The sequence below is a fragment of the Poromitra crassiceps genome, assembly GCF_964638095.1.
Source record: "Poromitra crassiceps genome assembly, chromosome: 5".
Lineage (NCBI taxonomy): Eukaryota > Metazoa > Chordata > Actinopteri > Beryciformes > Melamphaidae > Poromitra > Poromitra crassiceps.
Genome location: NC_139642.1, coordinates 34,457,548 through 34,480,512, shown reverse-complemented (window position 1 = coordinate 34,480,512; position 22,965 = coordinate 34,457,548). Strand labels below are relative to the sequence as shown.

Genomic DNA, 22,965 nt, shown 5'->3' with positions numbered 1-22,965 from the left:
ACTCCTGCGATATGCCTGGATTAAGGCACGAGGGAAACGTGTGGCTGTTGCCTCATTGAAAACAACACAAACGAAATAGCATGCAAACAAACTGAACAAATTGCATAAACATCAACTAAAAACTAAACATATAAGCCTTCTTTCATTTCCAAATCCTTAGTTCTGATATAAGTCTACGCGAATAGGCAATAGCTGTTTTGAACAGGGTCCAGTAGCCTAATGCGTCTATTCCCATTTGCAAACAATCAACAACAACAAAATCGTTATTTTTTTCCAGATCGTTCGGTGTCTGTCAGACTGTCAGTCATTTTGGCTGAGGCTGTATGTTAATTTGGGGAATCTCTGACATACCAACTGACATGTTTAATTCGTTTAATGTCAGACTGAATCTTTCCACATGCTTTTCTATGACCGTTGTAGGCTACTCCGCCCCCACCAATAGGCGTTTGTTCTACGCTAAATGGGCTTTTTGAAATGACCAATAATCAAGGCTGCAACATTCTCTTTAAGGCGGACATATGCAAGTAAGTTTCCGACATCATGTTTCCAATATACAATAAATGACTTGAACAGTCTTTTACCTGGCTGCCCTGTGTGGGGCCACCAGGGCGAATCATCTCGGGATAGTGTCAAGTTTACACGTTGAAATGTCGGTGGCTGCCGCCTATGTGGAGAAACGATTAGGCCTACCATCTTCCCAGGGCAAGCATTGTAAATAAATATAACTCTCTGGCGGCCTGTGGCTCCGTAGATTACAGGCGCCGTGTTCAAAGTGTGAAGGATTATGGAGGAGGAAATATGGGAGCTCCGCATGGGAAAGCTCGGGTTCTTTGGGGGGGTTTGATGGCTTGATCAAAGGGGGAAGATGAGAACAACTGCTGCCCTGCGCAGTGCAGTCTGCCGAGCACATTACATTTTGAGGGGTGGGGTATGGAGTGCAGGGGTGGGGTGGGGAATGAAGCCGCTGCAAAAAGTATACATCATTTGAACCTTAAATTGTTTTACAGAGAAATAATGGGGTGGGATTAGATGAGTTCACTCTGCAAATCATATTGATTTAAATTTTCGTGGGTCATTGTCTTATTTTCCTTTACTACAAGTGTCACATTCTCAAATGGGGGTCCGAGGACCCCCAGGGGTCCTTGAGGGGGTTCCAGGGGGTCCCCAACAAAAAGGGGGGTAACTTATTTTAGCTATAATTCCATTAATAAGTAATACAATGACTATTTTGGTCATGAGTTTTATACACTTTCTGTAATAAAACATCTAAAAGCATGAACTTTATTATCATATGGGGACCATGGGACAAAATCCTATCAAATGGGGGTCCGTGGTCTAATCTTTGTCAGTTTAGGGGTCCCTCATGTGAAAAAATTTGAGAACCACTGCATAGTGACACTTGTTTGTAGTAACTTTATGAAACAATAGTGGAACTGCATTGAAAATAATGCAGAATATGTGCTTGCCTTCAGCACGCCCTTTATGTGAAATTATTATTAAAAATTATTTTAGCACAGCAGGGGGGGGGGATCACCTGTTAAAATAAAAATAACGAATACAAATCTTGAGTTAATGTGAGCCTAAATGACTCACTGAGATGGGCATCTTTTGCAGTGGACACCGTGGCACCGATGAACCCAACAACCTGCGTGGCGCAAAGATCCGGGAATGATGGTTGCAGGCTCCGGTCACTTGTGGCTTGCAGGGCTGCTAGAAGGAAGGGAGGGCCTGTGGGTCTTTGGCAGTGGATCATTTCAGTAGACAAGCTGCTATATAAGTCCACACAGCAGCGGCTACTGAGCGGTCTATAATCCGCCCGCTGCAGGGCTGGAGACGCCAGGCAGATCAACCAATTAAAACAGTTATGCCACAGACAGCAGCACTGACACAGAACAGAGGATACTCTTCATTAGGGCGACTCGGGAGCATCAGGGTGGAATCTGACACTAGCCATATTACAGGCAAGACAGAGAGCTTAGTGTAGAGCGTGCAAATGCACCTCCAATTTTGGACCCCAGGAGCTTTATTGGGGGGGGATATAGGTTGTCGATACAGCGCGGGAGCTGCGGTTAGAGGCCTAAGCACTTTCGGAAGGGTAGATTATGACCTCAACGAGGACATTAAGGGATTTGATCAGTCACTTTGTTGTAAGCAAGCCCTCAATAAAGGCGACACCGGGGCATCGGACCAAAAGCGTTGACTGTAACACGAGATGCCAGGCTCCAAAGTGGTACCAACTTTGGGATGGAACAATAGGCTTCTTTTTAAAGGATACTGTAGGCTATGTGTAAGACAAGCACACGTGTGCCAGTCTCAAGCTGGCGTGATGATTAACCTTTTGATCAAGTGATCTTGGAAAGCAAGACACCGCCTCTGATCTGTTCTGGTGCGAGAAACACAAGAACAACAAGCCCAACATGTCCATCATTCACTGCATGCAATTAACAGAGCAGGGCAGCCAAACGGTCAACCCCTGTGACAAACCCATGTCAAGACTTGAAAGCATCCTAAATAGAAAGGTCAAATGTAGGAGCTGATCATGTGGCCCAGTTATATTTAACATCTTAATTGATTCAATAAAAGGATGTGTGTGGCGCCACCTGCAGATTACTTCATAACCCACTGCACAAGCATATTGGTTACACGTGGGCCATTTATAGGTGCAGATGAGGCATGTGTGCATGCATTAACGGTATGTTGCATCTACATACAATAGCTCACTTAGTTGGTTGCACATAGTCCACAGAATAAGCTGTAAATAACATGGCTGTGTGCCATAGCCAGAAAGGAGTCTGCTAGGCCCAGATAGGCATTGTTTTGTAATATGGCCAAGTGTTCACAAAATATATCAAAAGATGAAGACAATACAGTAATCAAATGAAACGAGCTTTTATAAAGGTCGGTTTTAAAACATGATACCAGTTAATCTAACAATGGCAGAATAAAAAAAAAAGTATTAGTCCATTACTAGAAAGAGCAAGGTTCACTGATCTAAGAAAACAAAAAGAAAAAAGTTGTCCTACTGCAGAAAAAGTGTTGCTGGTGGAATCGAATCTTTAGCTGCAAATTGCTTCCTTTTTGTCATTTTGTTTTTCGCTGAAACGCCTGTAGAAGATTGAAATATTCAGGAGCACCATTTTGACAATGATTTGCATGTTGTAAAAAATAAAATAAAAAAATTGCAGATACATTTTTTAAATACATTAGATTTTTTTTCTTAATCTTTCAACAGTTGACTACCAGCAAAAAAAGGTTTGTTTTCGTATTCCTTGCTCTCATGATGAATAAATCCCAACCCCAATATATTTGCAACACTTGTGAGGAAAAACTCACATTTGAAAGAAGTATACAAAGTTTAAAAACACCTTAAAAGTAAACAACGGTGGCACTACGGCATGAGTTATTAAATCTTCAAACTGGTAGGATCATATACAAACAACCTGAGTAGTAAACATACTTTTTTTGGTTAACAAAAACTCATGATCCTGTTTAGTAAGCCGTCCACAAATTCGTAAAAGCAAAAGTCTTTACAGAAACCCCTACGGTGTCTCAGTACCGTCTCCATCTATTATCTTGGTAGCCACGGCTGCCACTCCTATCATCGGCTTGTCGGTTGCCGCCTCTGTTGTCATGGTGACGGTTGCTGCTCCTGTCACCGTCACCACGATGGTGGTTGTCCCGGCTGGGCTGTTGGTGACGGCCGGAACCCGCTTCGTCCGCGTGCCGCTGGCCTCTGCTGTGCTGAGCCGCGCCGTTGTTGCCCTGCGGCGACGGCTGGCGATAGGGAGAGCTGTCGTGTTGCCTGGAGTCGCCTCCTGCAGAGCGAACAGCTCCGGACTGCTGCCTCTGCTGCGTCCAGGGGGAGGCGCTACCTTTCATCTGCTCCAGCTGCTGCATCTGCATCTGCCACATCATATTGCTCATCTGTGGACGGAGGAAAGGAAAAGAGAGGTACCATAAAACCCGGTAAATAAGGCACATAAGATGCAGACTATTTTGAGGGGTCCCCCACCGGCAATTTTTTTTTTCCTATAGCTATTGATTTATAAAAACACATTTATACCATTTATACAAGTTATTTCTCCTTGCTGTCAATGAACACTAACTTAGTGACAGCCTAGGTTACAGCTGCGCCAATAACTCTAGGAAGCTAGCCGGCGTTGTCTATTACCGTTTCTGTTGCATTAGCATCTATTACAAAACAGCGATGGTGGCCTGCGTTATACACGGCTCTAGTAATAACAGCAATAAAATCATCTGGGTTTGTTTGTTTTGCCTCCCTGCTGTCCCCAGACATGAAGGATAAGTAGGATGAGAGAGATGTATGGATAGTTACAGTAGGAGAAACAGGCGATTAAGGCAAAACCTTCAGCCAACTCCTCACAGCAACATCTGTTCAGCTCATCTTACAACAGGCAACCGTAAACAGTTGTGTGGTGTAACATACTTGCTTCTCCAGTTTCTCCTCCTCATCCTCCTCTGATTTTTAGAAACGGTAATAGACAAAACATTGTAATGCTAATGATGGCTAGCTTCCTATTAGCGCTGCTACTAGGTTACTAGTAGTTGACAGCGCTACAGTATGTAAACAATGCGATACTATCCAGCACGCCGACCGTAATGACGCTGATACTTATGTGGAAATTTCCAACGTCTCTGCATTTTATATTGGTGTATTAGGCCGCACCGGTATAAGACACACTCCACTTTTCAGATGGGGAAAAAAGTATTAAAAGTGTGTCTTATATAGCGGGTTTTATGCTAACATGCACGCACATACAGGTACATGTTCTTTTTCCTGCTACTACTCCTTTATACTGTAATCAAGAAGGTATTTCTTTAATATGATCAGTGCCTCTCATCAGATGCCCCCTGAGCACAGGACTCCAGCTTAATAATGTAACAGGGTCCCCGGACACACCAATTAGTGATAGCACACTACCGCCCCACCAACACTGCATACCCCCAATGGTATCAGCAACAATTAGTGATAGCACTACTCAGAGCAACCAGCAGGTGACACACACACACACACACACACACACACACACACACACACACACACACACAAAATACTGTAAGGTTCTGTGTCAATAAGAAAGGAGAAAAAAGTTACCATGACTTGTTTTTGCAGACTTTCGGGAGATGAGAAAGACCTCTGCATTTGAGCAGGAGGAGTATGCGGTGGGGTATTCAACTGGCCTTGTGTCCTGCAAACAAGAGGAAAAGAAAACATTGTCAATTAATTCCTTGTCATAAAAAGACAAAAACAAAACGTTACCCAGCCTGCCAACAGACTGATTTTGACTTACAGAGTCTACAAAATGTTAGGGGCACTTGAAATACAAAAAAAACAATCCATGTTTGATTTGTCTCAACATTTTAAATCCTTTCTGTAATTGATGTGGAAAGGGAAGTTACTGCTAATATTTTAAATGATCATTGTATGACAAAAGAATATAATCGTTAGAAGGGGATGTAGCTTTTATGTAAGAAAGGGGTATTTTTACATTGACATTTATTTTAGATAGTTGGCCTAGAAGACCTCACTGTCAAGCAATAAAGCTGATCAACAAGTTATCAGCTCAAGGCGCATTACAGTAGTAAAATACACTCAAATGGGGAACCAGTACACCTTGGGGAGGGTTTTGTGGCTTATTATTAGGTGTGTTCTGCTGTAAATACATTTTACAATTCAAATTCACCACAACTTTATTCCCTGCAAGTGCTTCTGCAAAAAGTGCCTAGCACGAGACTTAAATGACCAAACAACAAGGCCATTTAAAATGGTAAAAATCGCTGATCCCTGATGTAATCATTTATTCCCCCAAACCTACAATGTTAGTACTTAAAATGAAAATGTTGCCCTAAAGTGAAACGCAGCTTGAAGAGATTTATAAACCCAAATTAAATGCAGATTTCCCTTCATTGAGTTAGAAGAAAAACTAAACTGGTGCCACATTCTCACCTCTGGCCATGTGGGTTGGGAGTGTTTGCAGGACTTGTATTCTGCGAGTTCCCTGGGCTGCTGTTATGACTGCTTCCTGCAATGGGGCAAAGGCAGCAGACAGAGGGGCTTGTTTAATGGTGAAGGGGAAAGTCGTTCAACTACGGTAACTAAGCTTTAACGCTTATTCAGTCAGTACAGTCAGTATTTAGCAACTTCAGTAACTCTGTGCCACAAGGGCAAGATCAAGCAAAACTGAACATCACTAGTTCAAATCAAAGCTGTCCTATCTAAATGCTGATTAAGGCTATATGTTAGCTAAGGGCTAATGTCCACCAGCTCCGGAACAGATGCGGTACGGCTCCGAACAGACCCACACTCATGTAATCTGTCAGACACATGCAGGATCTGACAAAAATAGAACAGGTGTGTCATTTTTCCGTATACCGCATGTATTGTCCATCTATTAACATGGGCGAGAGTCTGTTCCGGCAGTTTTACCGGACCCGCAAACGCAGCCGTAACGCATCTGGTGTACATTGGGTGTAATAGAGCACCACAGGAATTAGTCAAACAAGTCTAAATATAATTTTGTGTGGTCAAGGTTGATTTGAAATCACAAAGACATGTTTATGTTTCACCTGCATATGTTTTCATTCATAATTTAAGTAGCAATGGTGTTTTGCACACTTTTGAACATTCCACTTGCAGGGTTCCTACACATTTTCAAATAAAAAAGTCCAGACTTTTTCCAGACCTTGATTTGTTTAAGATTTTGTCTGGTGTTCAAAATGATTTACGCAGATCGATATCTTGCCCTTGGCTGCTAAATAGGTGACATCATTGTATAGATGAAGATTGTTCTTCACGGCGACAAATATCAGAATGTGTGAAATGATTGGCAGGCTTCCTACATTAGTTCCATTTTCTCCAGAGCCTATGTTCTTGACTGTAGGGCTGCACAAGCTGCAGCTATCGATTATTTTAGTAATTGAGTATTCTACTGATTAATCCATCGATTAAATCGGATAAGAACTACTTTTGCGTTATTAAAGCCCCAATCAGTAACTTTTTCACCTTAATATAACAGCTTTTTAGTCATTGAAGATGGTACAGTGACTTGTAACAGGGAGAATGTCACCTCTATTGGTCACACACCACCCTCCAAAGGCCTCTACTGGGACTAAGCATTTTTGTGCCTGTGTCCCGGAGGCAGAATGCGCGCATGTGCTGTACAGCGGAAGCGCTGTCTTCAGAAAAACAAGGAAGTAACTCGGTGCAGATTTGTTACGAAAATGACGTTTCACGTAACTATGGATTATTATTCCATCACGTGGTGAGTACCCGATGTCACAACATGTACATAGAGCTTTCTGGCGCTGTGTTTTGTTGACTTTGAACGATATCGATGCTATTGCACCCAGAGGGCGCTGTTTCCGCAATAGCAAAACTTGGAAAAGCTGCTGAATAGGGCTTTAAAGAGCAACAGTAATTATACGAGGGGAAATAAGACATCTCTTAAAATGAACAAGTACATTGGTTTCCTTTTTAGAAAAATAATACATTTTATTTCTTAAATTGCATTCATACAATAATCAAGTGGCATGGGGCTGTGGGACTCAATTTCTGAATCCTCCCCAAGAAAGTGACACGTCTCCCCCAGATATGCCTCTGTAGCCACGCTCATCCAAATGTCAATAGGGAGTGCCATATTGTCAGTCTTCTTAAGCTTGTTCTTCAACTTGAATTTGATGTCTTCATACTTTTTCTCCATCATGTTCATGAAGTAGTTTTCTTGATGGAAGCGTGGGATTGAAACTGGAAATAATTTTCTGGAAGCCTTCATCCTCCACCATGGACAGTGGGCGCATGTCTGTAACAATCCTGTTCAGAATGCCGTCTGTGAACTCAGCTGCTTGCTCAGTTGAACATGAAGGAGCTGTCCTTACGACGCTGTGATTTACTGAAAAAGAAATTAAATAATAATTATTATTGATATTACTAGGCCTAAAATGATACTGTAAGTTCATATACAACTGGCTAATGTACATTTATACCCCCTAGACTGACTGACTATTCTCACTGCAATCAAGCTAAAATGAATGGATGCTATTACACCACCACCTACTATTTTGCTTTCTCTGCTATTTCTTAATGCATCACTGTGTGTCTGTGTCTGTCTGTCTGTCTGTGTGTGTGTGTGTGTGTGTGTGTATAACCAGCTGCTGATGTTGAGCTAACATTAGCTGCTAACGTCAGGTGAGGTTGCGCTTTGTATTTCTCCTCACAAAAAGCCACATCACAAAACGCTGCGATAATACAGCAACTAGCCGTCATATTGATCAACTAGCCAGAATTACAACTAGCCTTAATCTTGATTAGCAATCATATTGATTTATGTTAACTTAACATTAGTTACCTTGTCTCGGGTCCCCGGTCCGGCTCCGTTTAATGGATGTCTTCTGCTCTGGTAGGCAAGTACGGTCTTACAATAGACACACTCAAAGAGTTTTCGTTCTTTTTCAGCTTGAAAATATCCCAAACCTTAGACAGATTCTGTGGCCTGTCTGGCCACTTTCTTCACTATTTTCTCTTTCTTTCTCCACTTTGCAGCACTTTAAGGCTCTCATTTGGCTTTATTTGTGGTAAGCATTTTGATTCGCTTCTGCCTCATATGAGCGCTTTTTACCTTTTTTTACCTTTGCTAAATTGACAACTATGTCAGGTGAATCAATCAACCAATTGTGCTTGGTGCCCGCAGCCTGGCTGCATTCACTTTCGTTCCAGAGTGACGTTTGGTACTGGAGAGCCATTTGCACTTCTTTGTTGCCACTAATGGGTTATATTGTGTGCATTAGAGGGGTGCAACGGGATGGGACTCCCGCAGGTCCCACAAATCTCGCGGGAACGGGCAGTATTCACGTTGGGCCAAAAAATAAACAGCGGGTCCCGTGATTTCAGTCTTTCCTCGTCTACTGCCGAGTAAGTCATCACTTTGGAGATAGACAATCTTTGGCACTGTGCGCAATGGCCTACCTGCCCGTCTGCGAGTTGCTAGGTAGGCAACCCTGGCCCCTCTGCTCGGAGCAGCAGAGACAGACAGGCCTGACGCATCCGCTGTGTGCAGTCATCAATACAGTGCATGCACATCATGGCAAATGAGGAAGTAACTTTGGTTATACTCTGTTAGATCGGTTACTCTGTTAGATCTCGGTGTGTGGATTTACTACAAAAATGACCGTTTCACGTAATTTTGGATTATTATTTCATCGCGTGGTGAGTACACAAGCCACAACATGTACATGTGAGTGTTTCTGGCGCTGTTGGAATGTGTATTTTGGGCGACTGAACGGGAGTAGGCAGCTCTTCCATAGACTGCCATTGTAGCGCTAAATAGCAGTGAGAGCTCTACCGCTGTTTCTACTGCACGTAGCCCAAAAATGTTGCGCTGTATCTCCTTTTCTCTCTGAAACAGCGTCACACATCGTCCCATAAGGAAATCGGGATGGGGGTCGAGTGGTTAAAACGGTCTCCTACCCGTCTCCGACGTCCGATCGCAGATCCGAAGATATAATTAATCTCCCTACAGAAGCCACTAGTTTAGGCGGGGGGTGTTAAAATTATATTCCTGCGTGAAGCAACCGTTTAAAAGCTTTTTTCCACAACCTGTGCCGAATTTACAGCAGGGTGTGTTTGATCTTATGTCATGGTGCACCGCTTGCACACATGGCAAGCAAACAACATTGCAGTCACTCGGATACGGCGGCACAGTGATCAAATCCAGGGCACCTGTGAAGCAAAACATGCCATGAAATACTCAAACTCCCAAGGTTCCTGTCGGCACTGGGACGCTTCTCCTCTTCTAAATTCAGCACAGGCTGCGGAAAGAGTGCTTTTCAACAGTTCATGCAGGAATATCATTTTAACACCCCCGCCTAAACTACTGGCTTCTGTAGGGAGATTATTATATCTTCGGATCTGCTATCTGACTTCGGAGACGGGTAGGAGAGCGTTTTAACCACTCGATCCCCCGAATTTCCTTATGGGTCGATGTGTGACGCTGTTTCAGAGAGAAACGGAGACACAGCGGAACATTATTGGGGCTATACTGCACGCAGAGTGAAAATAAAGGGATCTACAGTTTTGATATCGGAAAAATTATGACAAATGGCCTAAACTCTCAAAATGTTGGCGTATCCCTTTAAACCGTCGCCTATCAGTGTAACTCGACAGCCTTTCAATTTGGATCCCCTAGTGTTTATGGACTAGCGTTATAATAATAATGAATGTCCCGAAAGCGTTCCCTCACCTGATCGGAACTGCACATGGATAGATCTCCCAAACACCGAAGTACCATTCAATAGTTGCATGGCATATGGCACAGACACTTCATGTTTGTAAATGGCAAAGCCAAACGTTTTCTGTTTCCCCTCCGGGTCCTTTGGAATTTTCGTTCTAAGGAGAGGTCCTGCCTGCAAGAGACATCCAAGTATTAAAATTGTAAACAAGAGCAGTATGACAGAGCTAGCGTCGGCTAACGCGCGTTAGCTAATCTGAATGGCTAACATTAATTTCTGACTGGTGCCATTTCCCCGGAATCTGTCCACAGCTTTTGTTTTGCACAACTAACGTATAATGTCACAGCAGTATAGTGTACATTTGTTGGCAACGCTAAATGAGCATAACGATACTCGTTAAAAAATTACACGTATGGGTCGTTTTACTTAGCCGATACCAACTCTGGCCATCTTGGAGAAGCTAACTGTAGCTAGTGTTTACTGCACCTGTAAAAACATCTCGAACAAAAGCTCCTCCGTCACTCTTTGATCCAAATTTCTAATGAAGAGCGTCCGATCTGCTTCTTCTTCTATTCCCATTGTATCTTCAGCAACACTGCACTCCGAGCAAAGCAAACTAAATGCGTACTACGAGCTCCGCCAAATTATACGGAAGGCCTAGCGCTACCGTAGAGTAGTTTACTGCCGTCCTAATGTAGCTTCAGTCGTAATGGCCCTAGGGTTTTTTACGACACCAAACGTTGCTGATGGTGCTGTCAATGTGACTGTCTATTTGTCATTCAGTCTTCTCTAGACAATACAGTTCAAGTTTGTATGTATGTATGTATGTATGTATGTATGTATGTATGTATGTATGTATGTATGTATGTATGTATGTATGTATGTATGTGTGTGTGTATGTGTGTGTGTGTGTGTGTGTGTGTGTGTGTGTGTGTGTGTGTGTAGGCTATGTGTGATCAGTAATGTCATAAATCCCTCTCTACTCATGCATTGTGACAAATAAATCCAAAATAGTCAGTGATGTCATAACTCTAATATAATTGGAAGGCCGATTGGTCACGTTTTCATTGTGAGACCATTAGTGATGACATAAATCAATTGTGACATCATTAGTCATGTCACAGCTTCAAGAGCCAGAAAACCTGCTGAGGCCACAGGCCAGCCAGCAAGACCAGGCAGAGCAATCTCAAATAAGCCAAAGTTCAATTTCTGACTGCATAGTATTTTATACAAAATTAAGGCTAATTGTTAATGGTTCTGAATTTTTCTGCTGATTCAATGCATTTTATTTATTTATTTATTTATTTATTTATTTATTTATTTATTTATTTATTTATTTATTTATTTATTTAAGTATGTATGTATGTATGTATGTATGTATGTATGTATGTATGTATGTATGTATGTATGTATGTATGTACAGTATGTATGTATGTATGTATGTATGTATGTATGTATGTATGTATTTATTATTATTTATTGTTTATTTTATTTGTATCTTTATTGATTGATTTATCTATCTATTTTTTTTATTTATTTTGTATGTATTTATTTAGATTAATTCAAAAATGGAATCAACCCACAGAACAATTATGTCCCCCCCCCCCCCATATTATACAGTATATCCAGTGGCCAGTGCAGATTGAAAACATTTTTACAAATGACATAAAAAGATCGATCTAGCCTTTAAAGGGATAGTTTAGATTTTTTGATGTGGTTGTATGAGGTACTTGCTGACAGTCAGTATGCTACATGCAGTAGAATGCAACCGGCACTGTCCCAGTTTGTAGAAGTGGAGACCGGCAAGCTGTTGGCTGATTGTGAACAGGGTCATGAGCAAAAACGTAAAGTAAAAAAAAGAAAAAAGCAGCACCCCCACATTGCTACTTTTTAACTTTTTTACAATTGGGTCGGTAACTCAAGCACGATCACCGAGTGTGGAGGTCAAGCGAGCAGTGTGAGAGGTCTCGACTGCCACCCTCATCAGATGGCCTCTGATCCCCATATTAATTAGGTCAATTTAAAGTGTAATGATTTCCATCCTGCGGAACATCCTCACAGATTTTGGCCTGGGTAAAGCTCAAGCAGTGGAAATAGAGACTGACTGCACACGTGCACATGGTCTATAGCCAGTCTAGTCTTCATGGTCTATAGCCAGTCTAGTAGAATCGGAATCCTAAACCTTGCAATGCAATCTGATTAATATTTCTGTCATTTATGTCCTGTGCCAAGGAACTCGACACTAAAATCTTGGCTCTCATCATTTCTTATGGAAACTGTGCATGTCGTGTATGGTTGTTAACACTTGACGCATTGGATGTACTGGCGTTTTCCCACTAAATGCTTATGATTTAAAATGCTGCAAGGTTGCAATGGAAGCAGTAAAAAAACAGAACTATAAAACCACACCTGTGCAGTGCTTTTTGATGACTAAAGCCCTTGGATCTATTTTTGGTCTCTGCATTGCCATTAGCCCATACATCTCCCTGATGTATTTCCTCATCCCTTTTTATAACCATTGGATGGAATTCAGGGAAGTACTATGGAAGTGCTGTTCCATAGGAGAAAGTGTCCAATGTGGACATGGGGGAAACTAGGTGTAAAATGGGGGAAATTGGAAGACAAAACAGCCGAGTCTGTGAGTGAGACGGAGCATAAAACCCACTTTACTGCCCACAGAAACTAACTGAAGGCAATCCAATCCCCTGAATTTCTGCTTTATTACTATATCCGTCTCATCACTTGTACTCACTTTTCAAACATTTTGGTGATGAAGATGTACTGACTGAAATGTGTGAGGAGCCAGTTTACACAAGTCTTTTATTTTTATTTTATTTACTTAGATGATTTTTTGGGCCATTTTGATTGGAGGACAGTAGGCAGACAAGAAAGGTGGGGGAGCAGCAAAGGACCACCGGACGGATTCGAACCCGGGTCGGCTGCATGAAGGACTATAAGCCTTTGTGGTAAGCGCTCTACCAGGTGAGCCACCAAGATGTCCTATTTTGTTAATTTAATGTACATGGTTATTGTCCTACGCACTTGTCACTAAAGCATACGTTTGTGTGCATAAATGTTCTTTTAATGTTTTTTAGGAATATCTGAAATTCATTGTAGGATTTAATTCCAACCAAACACTACAGCAGGAGATTTCATTGATCATGTCTTCCTCTCTGGTTGTTGAAGGTGTGGTAATCAGTGAGATCACCTATATCTCTAGAGCTGTTTGGTTCTCTAGAGCTATAGAGTTTTGGTTCTCTAAAGCTATAGAGGTTTGGTTGGAATGCAGACTCTCATGCTTCCGTCTCTGCTTATCCCTTCATTTGAGGCTATATCCAAAAACATACTGAGCCACAATGGGATTTTTCCTGCTGAAGCTCTGCCTCTAAAGTAGCAGTAGGTGGCAGCATTGATCCAATTATTCTGGTAGTTCAGCCGCTGCATCTCTGTGGTGAAGAGAGATGGTTGCTATGCATTGTGGAAGAATGAGATGCTGAGTTTATACAATGTTTCTTTATTTGCACGAGAATGAAGATCTGAGAATTAGATCTGATCTGCCAGACATTATGCTCTTTTGATGTTTCCTATCTGGATACTAAACTGTAAACCCCTTTGCCATTGTATGATTATGTATGACAACGTTATATCTCATTTCTCATGGACTCAGACTCAGTAAGTGTGAGAGAGTTTAGTGAAACATCCTGGGTTAAAATTCAGCAAGGTGGTGCAAAGTGAAGGAGTGCATTGTGGAACACCAAGATTCACATAAACGATCCAGTCAAGTCAAGTTTATTTGCATAGTAGCCCATAATTCAAAGCATGTCTCAGAGGACTTTACAGAGAATCTGTCTTGCTAAATCTAGCTCAGCACAATCAATACGCAGAATTAAACAACTTATAAAGCATGTAAAAAAAAACAAGGATAGAAGGGAGAGAGAGAGGGAAGGGAAGAGAGTGCATAGAGATGGAGAAGAGAGGAGAGAGAGAAGGAGAAGGGAGGAGAGGAGAGAGAGGAGAGAGTGAGAAGAGGGAGAAGGGAGGAGAGGAGTGGAGAGAGAAGAGAGGATAGAGAGAGAAGAGAGAGATGTTCAAGATTAGTGTAAACACTCCCAGCATTAGGCTGCCTGACTTGACTATTCAATCTCACGACTATAATAAGGCGAGGGTCCGCAGCCCACAATCTCTCAACTGCGCATGCCAGTGGAGCGGGCGAGGCCAGTGGAGCGGGCGAGGCCAGTGGAGTGGGCGAGGCCAGTGGAGCGGGTGAGGCCAGTGGAGCGGGCGAGGCCAGTGGAGCGGGCGAGGCCAGTGGAGCGGGTGAGGCCAGTGGAGTGGGCGAGGCCAGTGGAGCGGGTGAGGCCAGTGGAGCGGGCGAGGCCAGTGGAGCGGGCGAGGCCAGTGGAGCGGGCGACGCCGGCCGAGGCCAGTGGAGCGGGTGAGGCCAGTGGAGCGGGCGACGCCGGGCGAGGCCAGTGGAGCGGGCGAGGCCGTGCAGCGGCCGAGCTGCGTCTGCGACCCCGCAAATCGAGCGAGACCTCGAGGGCAAACCAATGAGGCATGGTAGGTAGAAATGAGAGCTGCCATTGAGGCACGCTAGAAAGGAGCATGTGAGATTTCTAGTCAAAAAAACGGTTATGCTTAGTTGGTTTGGGAACCTTAGTGGCAGGCAGAAAGCCAGTTTGCTAATGTATAATGATGACAGAAACACTTTTGTATAATTTAGAGATAAAGATATTAGGCCTAGTAGTGGTGTGCACTTTGGCTCAAGGAGTCATATCTTACACTAACAGTGGTGCGTCCCTTTCCGTTTGTGTGACCGGGATCTTGGACGCCTCCATGAGGCTCGGCCACATTGTGTCGATTAAAATGAAAAAAAGAAGAAGAAACAACATGAGAAAACGGGAGCAGCGCTCGGGGGCGAGATGGAAGCTGCAGTGAGCAGCGAGCAGCGAGCAGCGAGCAGCGAGCACGCACAGAAGGGAGATGTGACAGGACAGGACCTCAGAAGTAGGCCACCAGCAGCCGCCCCGCTCCGACCAGGCCCGGCTGAAATCTGGTGGAATTTCAGTGCCTCCACACGAGGTTACTCTAACTAACACACACACACACACACACGCACACACACACACACACACACACGCACACACACAGCACACACACACACACACGCACACACACACACACGCACACACACACACACACACACACTCGCACACACACACGCACACACACACACGCACACGCACACACACACACACACACACACACACAAGCACGCACGCACACATACATAGCTTCCAGTATGACCTCTGGCCGGGGGGGGGGGGGGGGGGTGTATGGTGAAACTGCGATGGACTGGTGGCTAGACACCATCCTCCTCCTCAGCCTATCCCCAGCCTTGCCTTAGGCTCTAACGCCCACCATCCCCAACACAGCCGGCCCCTCCCCTCCTATTCATTAATATCCATAATTCATGTGGAATGAAGTGATCTGGGATCATTAAATGCACATGAATATTTGTCGGATGAAACCTTAATTAAGCCATCCCTCTCCAGCGGCGCAATGTCACCGTGCGCCTTCCTTCCCGCTCAGCGCGTCCAGCGCCCGGTTTAATGGCCTGTACCTTTCTAAGTGCTGCTCAGTGCTTATCCAGCACTCCCCCCTCCCCTCCCCTCCCCTCCCCTCCCCTCCCCTCCCCTCCCCTCCCCTCCCCTCCCCCGATCGCCACCTACACCCAATCTGATTTGACACCTCCTGCACTGCTATTGGATAGCGCCGTTGATACAGGGACGCGTCTTTGAGTGGTTTCGAGGAGCCAGTGGCAATATGTGGATCAATCATACTTAATTGAAGAGAGCAGCAGAACCACTTTAGGTGGGCTGCATGTCAGTTGTTATTCAGGACTATTCATGAAGGGTCCCTCTTAGATAGTTGAGTAAGTGCTTTGTGCTGCATATGGCATTATGTCCAGCACTGGCAATGTGCTGTACTTTATGTATGCTGAGTCCATATAGAGTGATAGACTGTATCACTATCACCCTTTAATCGGGTGAGTCACTATTCCTCCTACAGCAACAGCCTGAGAGAGCAGTTGCACCAGCAGGAACGCTCACGCACATTACTCATTTTTAGAATGAAACTCAAAGAGTCTTACTTGAGGTCCAAGCTCAGTGCAAAGTGCAGTGCTGTTTGTGTCAGCTGAATATCTTCGATGAAAAGTGTGGGATTTGAGGGAGGTGTTCTCTCCTCACATTGTTACACACGCATGCACACGCACACGCACGCGCACAAACGCACACACACACACACACACACACACACACACACACACACAGACAAGAGTTGATCGCTGGCTGGGTGCTACCCCATTTGATCGCCCACCCTATGAAATTAATGCAAATGTATAGTGAGGGGTGTCCGAGTAGTGAGGGGTGTCCGAGTAGTGAGGGGTGTCAGAGCCGTGTAGTGAGGGTGTCCGAGTAGTGAGGGGCGTCCGAGTAGTGAGGGTGTCCGAGTAGTGAGGGGCGTCCGAGTAGTGAGGGGCGTCCGAGTAGTGAGGGTGTCCGAGTAGTGAGGGGCGTCCGAGTAGTGAGGGGCGTCCGAGTAGTGAGGGGTGTCAGAGTAGTGAGGGGTGTCAGAGTAGTGAGGGGTGTCAGAGTAGTGAGGGGTGTCAGAGTAGTGAGGGGTGTCCAAGCTGCTGCGTTTCTCTACAGGTTTCTCTCACATTGCAACGTGCTTGTTATCTCAACATCAGCTCTGCATGTTGCTGCACTGACATGCTGTGACTTTATTTCCACTTAACTGTGACTCCACTCTCTCTCTCTGTCACTCTGTGTGTGTGTCACACACACACACACACACACACACACACACACACACACACACACACACACACACACACACACACACATATAGGGAGAGATCCACCCTGTTGCTACTGTGCTGCAGTGCTGAGTATAGCAGTAACAGAGAGAGAGAGATGTCTGGCATCAGCCCCACGCCATAAAACTGACTGCGGCAGGGCATTCACCCCCCACTCCCTCCCCTCACCCCCCACTCCCTCCCCTCACCCCCACTCCCTCCCCTCACCCCAAACAATGTCTACTGCCTGAATGAACGTGTATATTAGAGCATGGGAAGGAGCATGGCTGTGCTCAAATGAATCAAATGTGGGGCATTTCTTTTTGCATAATACCTGTCCCCCTCACCCCACCCCGTCCTCCCATTACCCCATGCCTACAGTAGAACTGTGAGGTGTCAGCACATTTCAAATGGCCGACGAATCCTCAGGCTCACCCCTGATGCCTGCCTGCAGAGGCAGAATAATGCCCTTTGCCAAAGGTGCCATATGGAGGGTGTTTTATAGCTGGGGAATGGAGGGAATGGAGGGGAAACGGCTGTCCTAGAGGAATAATTAGGAGATGGATACCCACAGTATAAAGCCCATCACATCACGGATCTCCAGCCACTTTGGATATTCCACTCTCTTCTCTTCTCCATCTCCTCCTCTCTCCCGCTGCGTTGCTGCTTTTTGAAGCCTCCAACACCTTCACAGAAGATAACGAGCTCTGTCAAAAGAGAGTGCTGCTCATTTTTTCTTCTTCCAAAATAAGCGTTTGCTTCTTCTCCCCCCACTTTATGATAATCAACAGCATACTGTCCCATATTTCTGCTGTCGAGCAGAACATGCCCACAGAGTCAGTCAATATAGCAGCTTATAACATGTTGCTCTGAGCTCAACCCCAGAGGAGGAAACTATGTTTTCTCTTTGAAGATTCTCATCATTATGATAATCAGATGAAATCCTTGTGATGCAAATATTTGCTTTACACACAAAACTTCTGGATTAAAACCCTTTTACTTTCTGACCACCATCAATGATGTAGTTATAAACTACACTCAATGGAAAGAGGCAGTGTATTGGAGAAATTATTGCTGATAGTTTGATGGTAGACAAACAAGAGGTTCCATTTAGGAAATGACCCGTGCAATAAAATACCCAGTGTATGTGAGAATTGTTTCAATTGTTGGGTCTAAAATAAAGAGCCTGGTCTTCTACAATACCTTCTCTATTATCTAATTATATGATATGATAATATGATATAATATGATAATATGATATCGTTATCATTTGGCACTATATAAATACTAATTGGTTGATTGAGTGATTGTTTGTTTGATTAATTGATTGATTGATTAATTGATTGGTTGATTGATTGATTTCGAAAAAGACTTCACAACTGTTCTCAAATAAGAGTTCATATCCGCCAAATGCCACTTGAGGAGCAGATATCCCAGAATGGTTGTGTCCTAATCGTCGTATGTTTACACTGGCAATAAATAAATAAATAAACAAACAAACAAACAAACAAATAAACAAATAAATAAATAAGTGTCATATAAAACATCCATGACTGGCACACTGTTTAAAGGGTGCCTACCCAGCCTTGGGCTTAAATTGTCAACCTCCAATAAGTCAGTGATGCAAGTGAACTAGAATTGACTTTAGCCATGTGATTTCGTGGAGAAGCTATCTGTATTGCCTGGCTGTTTATGGAGTGCACCAGGTCAAAAAAAACCTTCAATCTTTAACGCTTGGTGCATAAATTAATTGCTGGTGGTAGCTTTGTGGAATAATTGAAACAACTACCGACCTTATATTTGCACAAACCTGCAGAGCTACTGTAAGCTTCAGATTCACAGTAAGCTCTCTGGAGACCTGTGACTTGTTGTTTTCTTCCTCCTCAGCCACAGCCCTTTATCTTCACTGTCAGAAGCTGCTCTGGGCTGTAGCCGCTAGCTGTGTTCTTAACCACAACATAATCGAACAAAAAGTTTGACAGCACTTTGACAGATCTGGCAACATGGGACCATGTCAAATCCATTGACTGCTGTTCCACAGGTTTTGGTCATCGTCGTCACAACTACGACTGACTTGACGTTATGTCAGTTTATTATGATGTCAGATTCAAGATTCAAGATTCAAGATTCAAGATTTTTATTGTCACTCCGTGGTACAAGTATCACGTGTGAAATTATTGTGCTGTGGACTCCGTTTACAACATAGTACAAATATAACAGGGCATATGAGTGCAAAAACAACAAGAGACACAACAAGCAATAAGGCAGTAGAGTGATAAGACAAGTCAGAGACAGTGGCATATTCACTGCACATACTTTAGACGTACATTTTAAATTCGACGTATTTGACGTACAGGTGCAAGAGAGAATTTGAGACAAGCTAAACTTAAGGATGCGACTGAATAAAGTGTGTAATGGATCAGAAAACCGGTCAATCGTATAAACATATCCAAGGTACTGTAATCAGGTGTGTCACAAATTACAATGGAGCAGCTATCTCTGCTTTGCAGAAACCATAATGAATGCAGCATAGCTCTTTCTGTCAATAATTTCCATGAATCATTGGTGTCAAGATGTTTTGTGTATGTGTGTGTGTGTGTGTGTGTGTGTGTGTGTGTGTGTGTGTGTGTGTGTGTGTGTGTGAGAGTGTGTGTCTGTGTGTGTGTGTGTGTGTGTGTGTGTGTGTGTGTGTGTGTGGGGGGGGGGGGGGGGGGGGGGGGGGGGGGGGCTATATTCTGGCCAGGCACCTATGCAGGCACCTATGCAGTCCAGTGACTTTGGAGACACAGAGGAAGGAAGATCAGAAACAAAAGCTCTAAGATCAGAAACAAAAGCTCTTCCTTTACAGTCCCCTACTTACCAGGTACAGGTATTTACCCGGTAAATTCTGTAAACAAATACTAAAGGCCAGGTGCCGGTTGCACAGAGGACCTTAAGTTAAGATTTTCCTTGGAGTCCGAGTTAAGGTGTCCATAAAATAAAATCGGTTGCACAAAACACCCTTAAATCTTGTGCTTACATTTTCCTTAAGATGTTTAACCTTAACGAGAAGATTTAAGGGTGTTTTGTGCCATTAATTTTATTTTATGGAAACCTTACCTTGGAATTTAAGGAAAATCTTAACTTAAGGTGTTTTGTGCAATCAGCCCCAGGCTTTTAAAAACCTTTATGTAATAATAATAATAATAATCTTTATTGATATAGCACTTTTCAAAACAAATGTTACAATGTGCTTATACATGCACATTACTGGATAATCTACTCATGACAAACAAGCCTTTCAAAATAAAAGCCAATTTAGGTATAGTTTCATTGGATTGAAGTAAAATGGTATAGGTTTTGTCTTCAACCTCCCGGGACAGGCAGAAGATGAGGGCTGGTTCTGGCCCCCGGGCTGTATAATGCACCACCAGGTCTGACCTATAAGTCACCCATAGTATAACGTTTTGCACTCATGGTACTTGAGAGGAAAATGTCACCAAATTCTGTCACTCGTGCATGCGCGCACACGCACGCACGCGTGCGCACACACACACACACACACACACACACACACACACACACACACACACACACACTCACTCACTCACTCACTCACAAAGCAGGCAGGTGTTCTGGGTTAGGTGACACTAATTTGAATAAACATCTATGTTTACAGGTCATTTGAATTCTGTCATTTCATGGAGACAAGGCAAGGCATGTTTATTTATAGCACATTTCATACACAGAGACAATTTAAAGTGCTTTAGATAAAATGGTTAAAAAGAAAATAGCATTTACAAGGTAGAATACAAGATCAAGATCCAAAAGGTCACAGTGCAAAATTATTATGTTTTACTTTGTGAGTAGTCTTAATTAAGATTGCAAGTAAGACTGTAAGTTGAAGCTCGAGCCCGACCTGACCTGACCAGTTAGCAAAAATCAGGCTCAGGCTGAAACTCAGAATTCTAAGCTGTGTGTGTGCATGCATGCATGTGTAAGCATGGAAGAGAAGGAGAGTGATTATGATCATAAATTGTCGGGTCCCATCGGGCTTGGGCTGAAACTACTATCAGCGTGTTCACGCCACCACATACTGTACAGTACACCATGGGGCGTGACCAGGCAGGCCCAGAGATATCCACGCATCCTGACACAGCAGCACAGTTGTTCTCATAGCTTGTTGAAAACAAGAGTGGAGAGATGGTCTCTCCAATCAGGTAACCGTGGTTACCACATAACCATATAGATTTCCATTTGATAAACTGCTAATGTTTCAACTAAACATAACAGTTTTAGAAAACAGAGTAAGATTGTGCTTGTGTGCAGTGCACTAATCAAATAAGTTTAATGATATTACTGTCTTTAAATAAAGGAATAAATGTCACAATATAATAATTATTCTCCAATGTGTGTGTGTGTGTGTGTGTGTGTGTGTGTGTGTGTGTGTGTGTTCTCTATGCATAGATAAATGTGCACTCGCCATGGCAGCATATATGGTATATCAATGCAGAGGAGTTTACAATGATGCACAATTGTTTTGAGTGGCAGGTTGGTCTTGTAATGAGAGCGTACGTATGGGTTCAAGCCCTGTGTCGGCTAAAGTCAACTCTGCAGAAAGTCCTAAATCTCCCTGTAGAGGAGGAAGAGAACATTTGCCTACCGCAATCTACAGTATACAATTTCACAAAATAATTAAGTGACCTTTATTGGTTTTGCACATGCAAAAATACAGTCCTACAGACACACACACACACACACACACACACACACACACACACACACACACACACACACACACAGACACACACACACACACACACACACACACACACATGCATTATATTCTGGCCAGGGGTCACACCTGTGCACAGTGGTCCACTGTCCAGTGACTTTGGAGACACAGAGGAAGGAAGATCAGAGACAAATACTACTGGCAAGGTGGGTGTCTTTTAAAAAGCTTATGACAGATTTAGTATTTAATGTTCATTCATTTAGATTTAAACAATTACAATGGCTAGTTAAACTGCAGACTCTCAACCATGAGACTCAATTTTGATACCCGGCAGAGACACAAATTCAATGTTGCGAGGATCTTATACCCTTTGTTTTCCCAAATGGTATTTGGTTATACATGATTTAACTGGGAGAGGAAGAAAAGTCAGTTATTTTGCCTCGTATTTATCTTTTGATGTGAATTTATATAACATTGAAATAATACTTTACAAACATGTAATCAATCTTCACTGTCATTTTTGATGTTGACCGATATATTTTGGTTTATCACACAGAATTATGTTACTTACATGGGTAAGTACAGGGTACTACATGTGACTTTAGTTACACACTGTAGTTACGTAACTACGAGGGAATTAACACTGCTTTAGAATATAGCCCGCACCCCTGTAGTTACCATGTAGTTACTATGTAACTACGGGGGTTTAACACTACTTTAGAATACAGCTCGCACCCAGTAGCGGCTGGTGCATTTTTGTCCAGGGAGGGCTATACCAAATATAGGCCTGGACAATGGGGTTGAAATCAATATGATAATCATAAGGATTATTCTCAATATCAATATATGTTTCACGTATGCAAAATCAGTGTTCATCTCATTGAACTGAATGGTGATGTCAAACAAACTTTACATTTTCAAATAATATTCCTGCCATACCTCATTTGATCAGTTTTTAAAGGATGGGTTTTCCGTGGGGAATATGAATATTAAATCTCACGCCCCTAAGGTTTTCGAATCTGTTGAAATTTTTGAAATTGGAGGTTTACTCACAGAGATATCAACCGAAATCCACTCTGTGTGTGTGTGGGGGGGGGGGTGGTGGGGGGGATGTGCGGGTGCGGGGACTCGAAATACTACATTTC

The 22,965-nt window shown here is 43.3% G+C and overlaps 1 protein-coding gene across 1 annotated transcript; it reads right to left on the bottom strand.

The window, feature by feature from the left end:
* Positions 1–2,873: 2,873 nt before the first annotated feature.
* On the bottom strand, positions 2,874–10,900 carry rbm7 (RNA binding motif protein 7). The gene is made up of 5 exons (XM_083637909.1): positions 10,732–10,900; positions 10,257–10,419; positions 5,969–6,044; positions 5,117–5,210; positions 2,874–3,924 (listed from the first exon to the last, which is right to left on the bottom strand). The coding sequence occupies exons 1-5, from the start codon at positions 10,822–10,824 to the stop codon at positions 3,550–3,552; spliced, it is 801 nt and encodes a 266-aa protein (XP_083494035.1). The 5' UTR covers positions 10,825–10,900; the 3' UTR covers positions 2,874–3,549.
* Positions 10,901–22,965: the final 12,065 nt, after the last annotated feature.

Bases quoted from the DNA above. Each gene is read 5' to 3' on its own strand.
- rbm7 (XM_083637909.1), bottom strand. From the start codon at position 10,824: ATGGGAATAGAAGAAGAAGCAGATCGGACGCTCTTCATTAGAAATTTG. The intron at 6,045-10,256 runs GTGAGGGAACGC...GCCCCATTGCAG, and splicing joins CCATGTGCAGTTCCGATCAG to GAAGCAGTCATAACAGCAGC. The intron at 5,211-5,968 runs GTGAGAATGTGG...TCTTGTTTGCAG, and splicing joins CCCAACCCACATGGCCAGAG to GACACAAGGCCAGTTGAATA.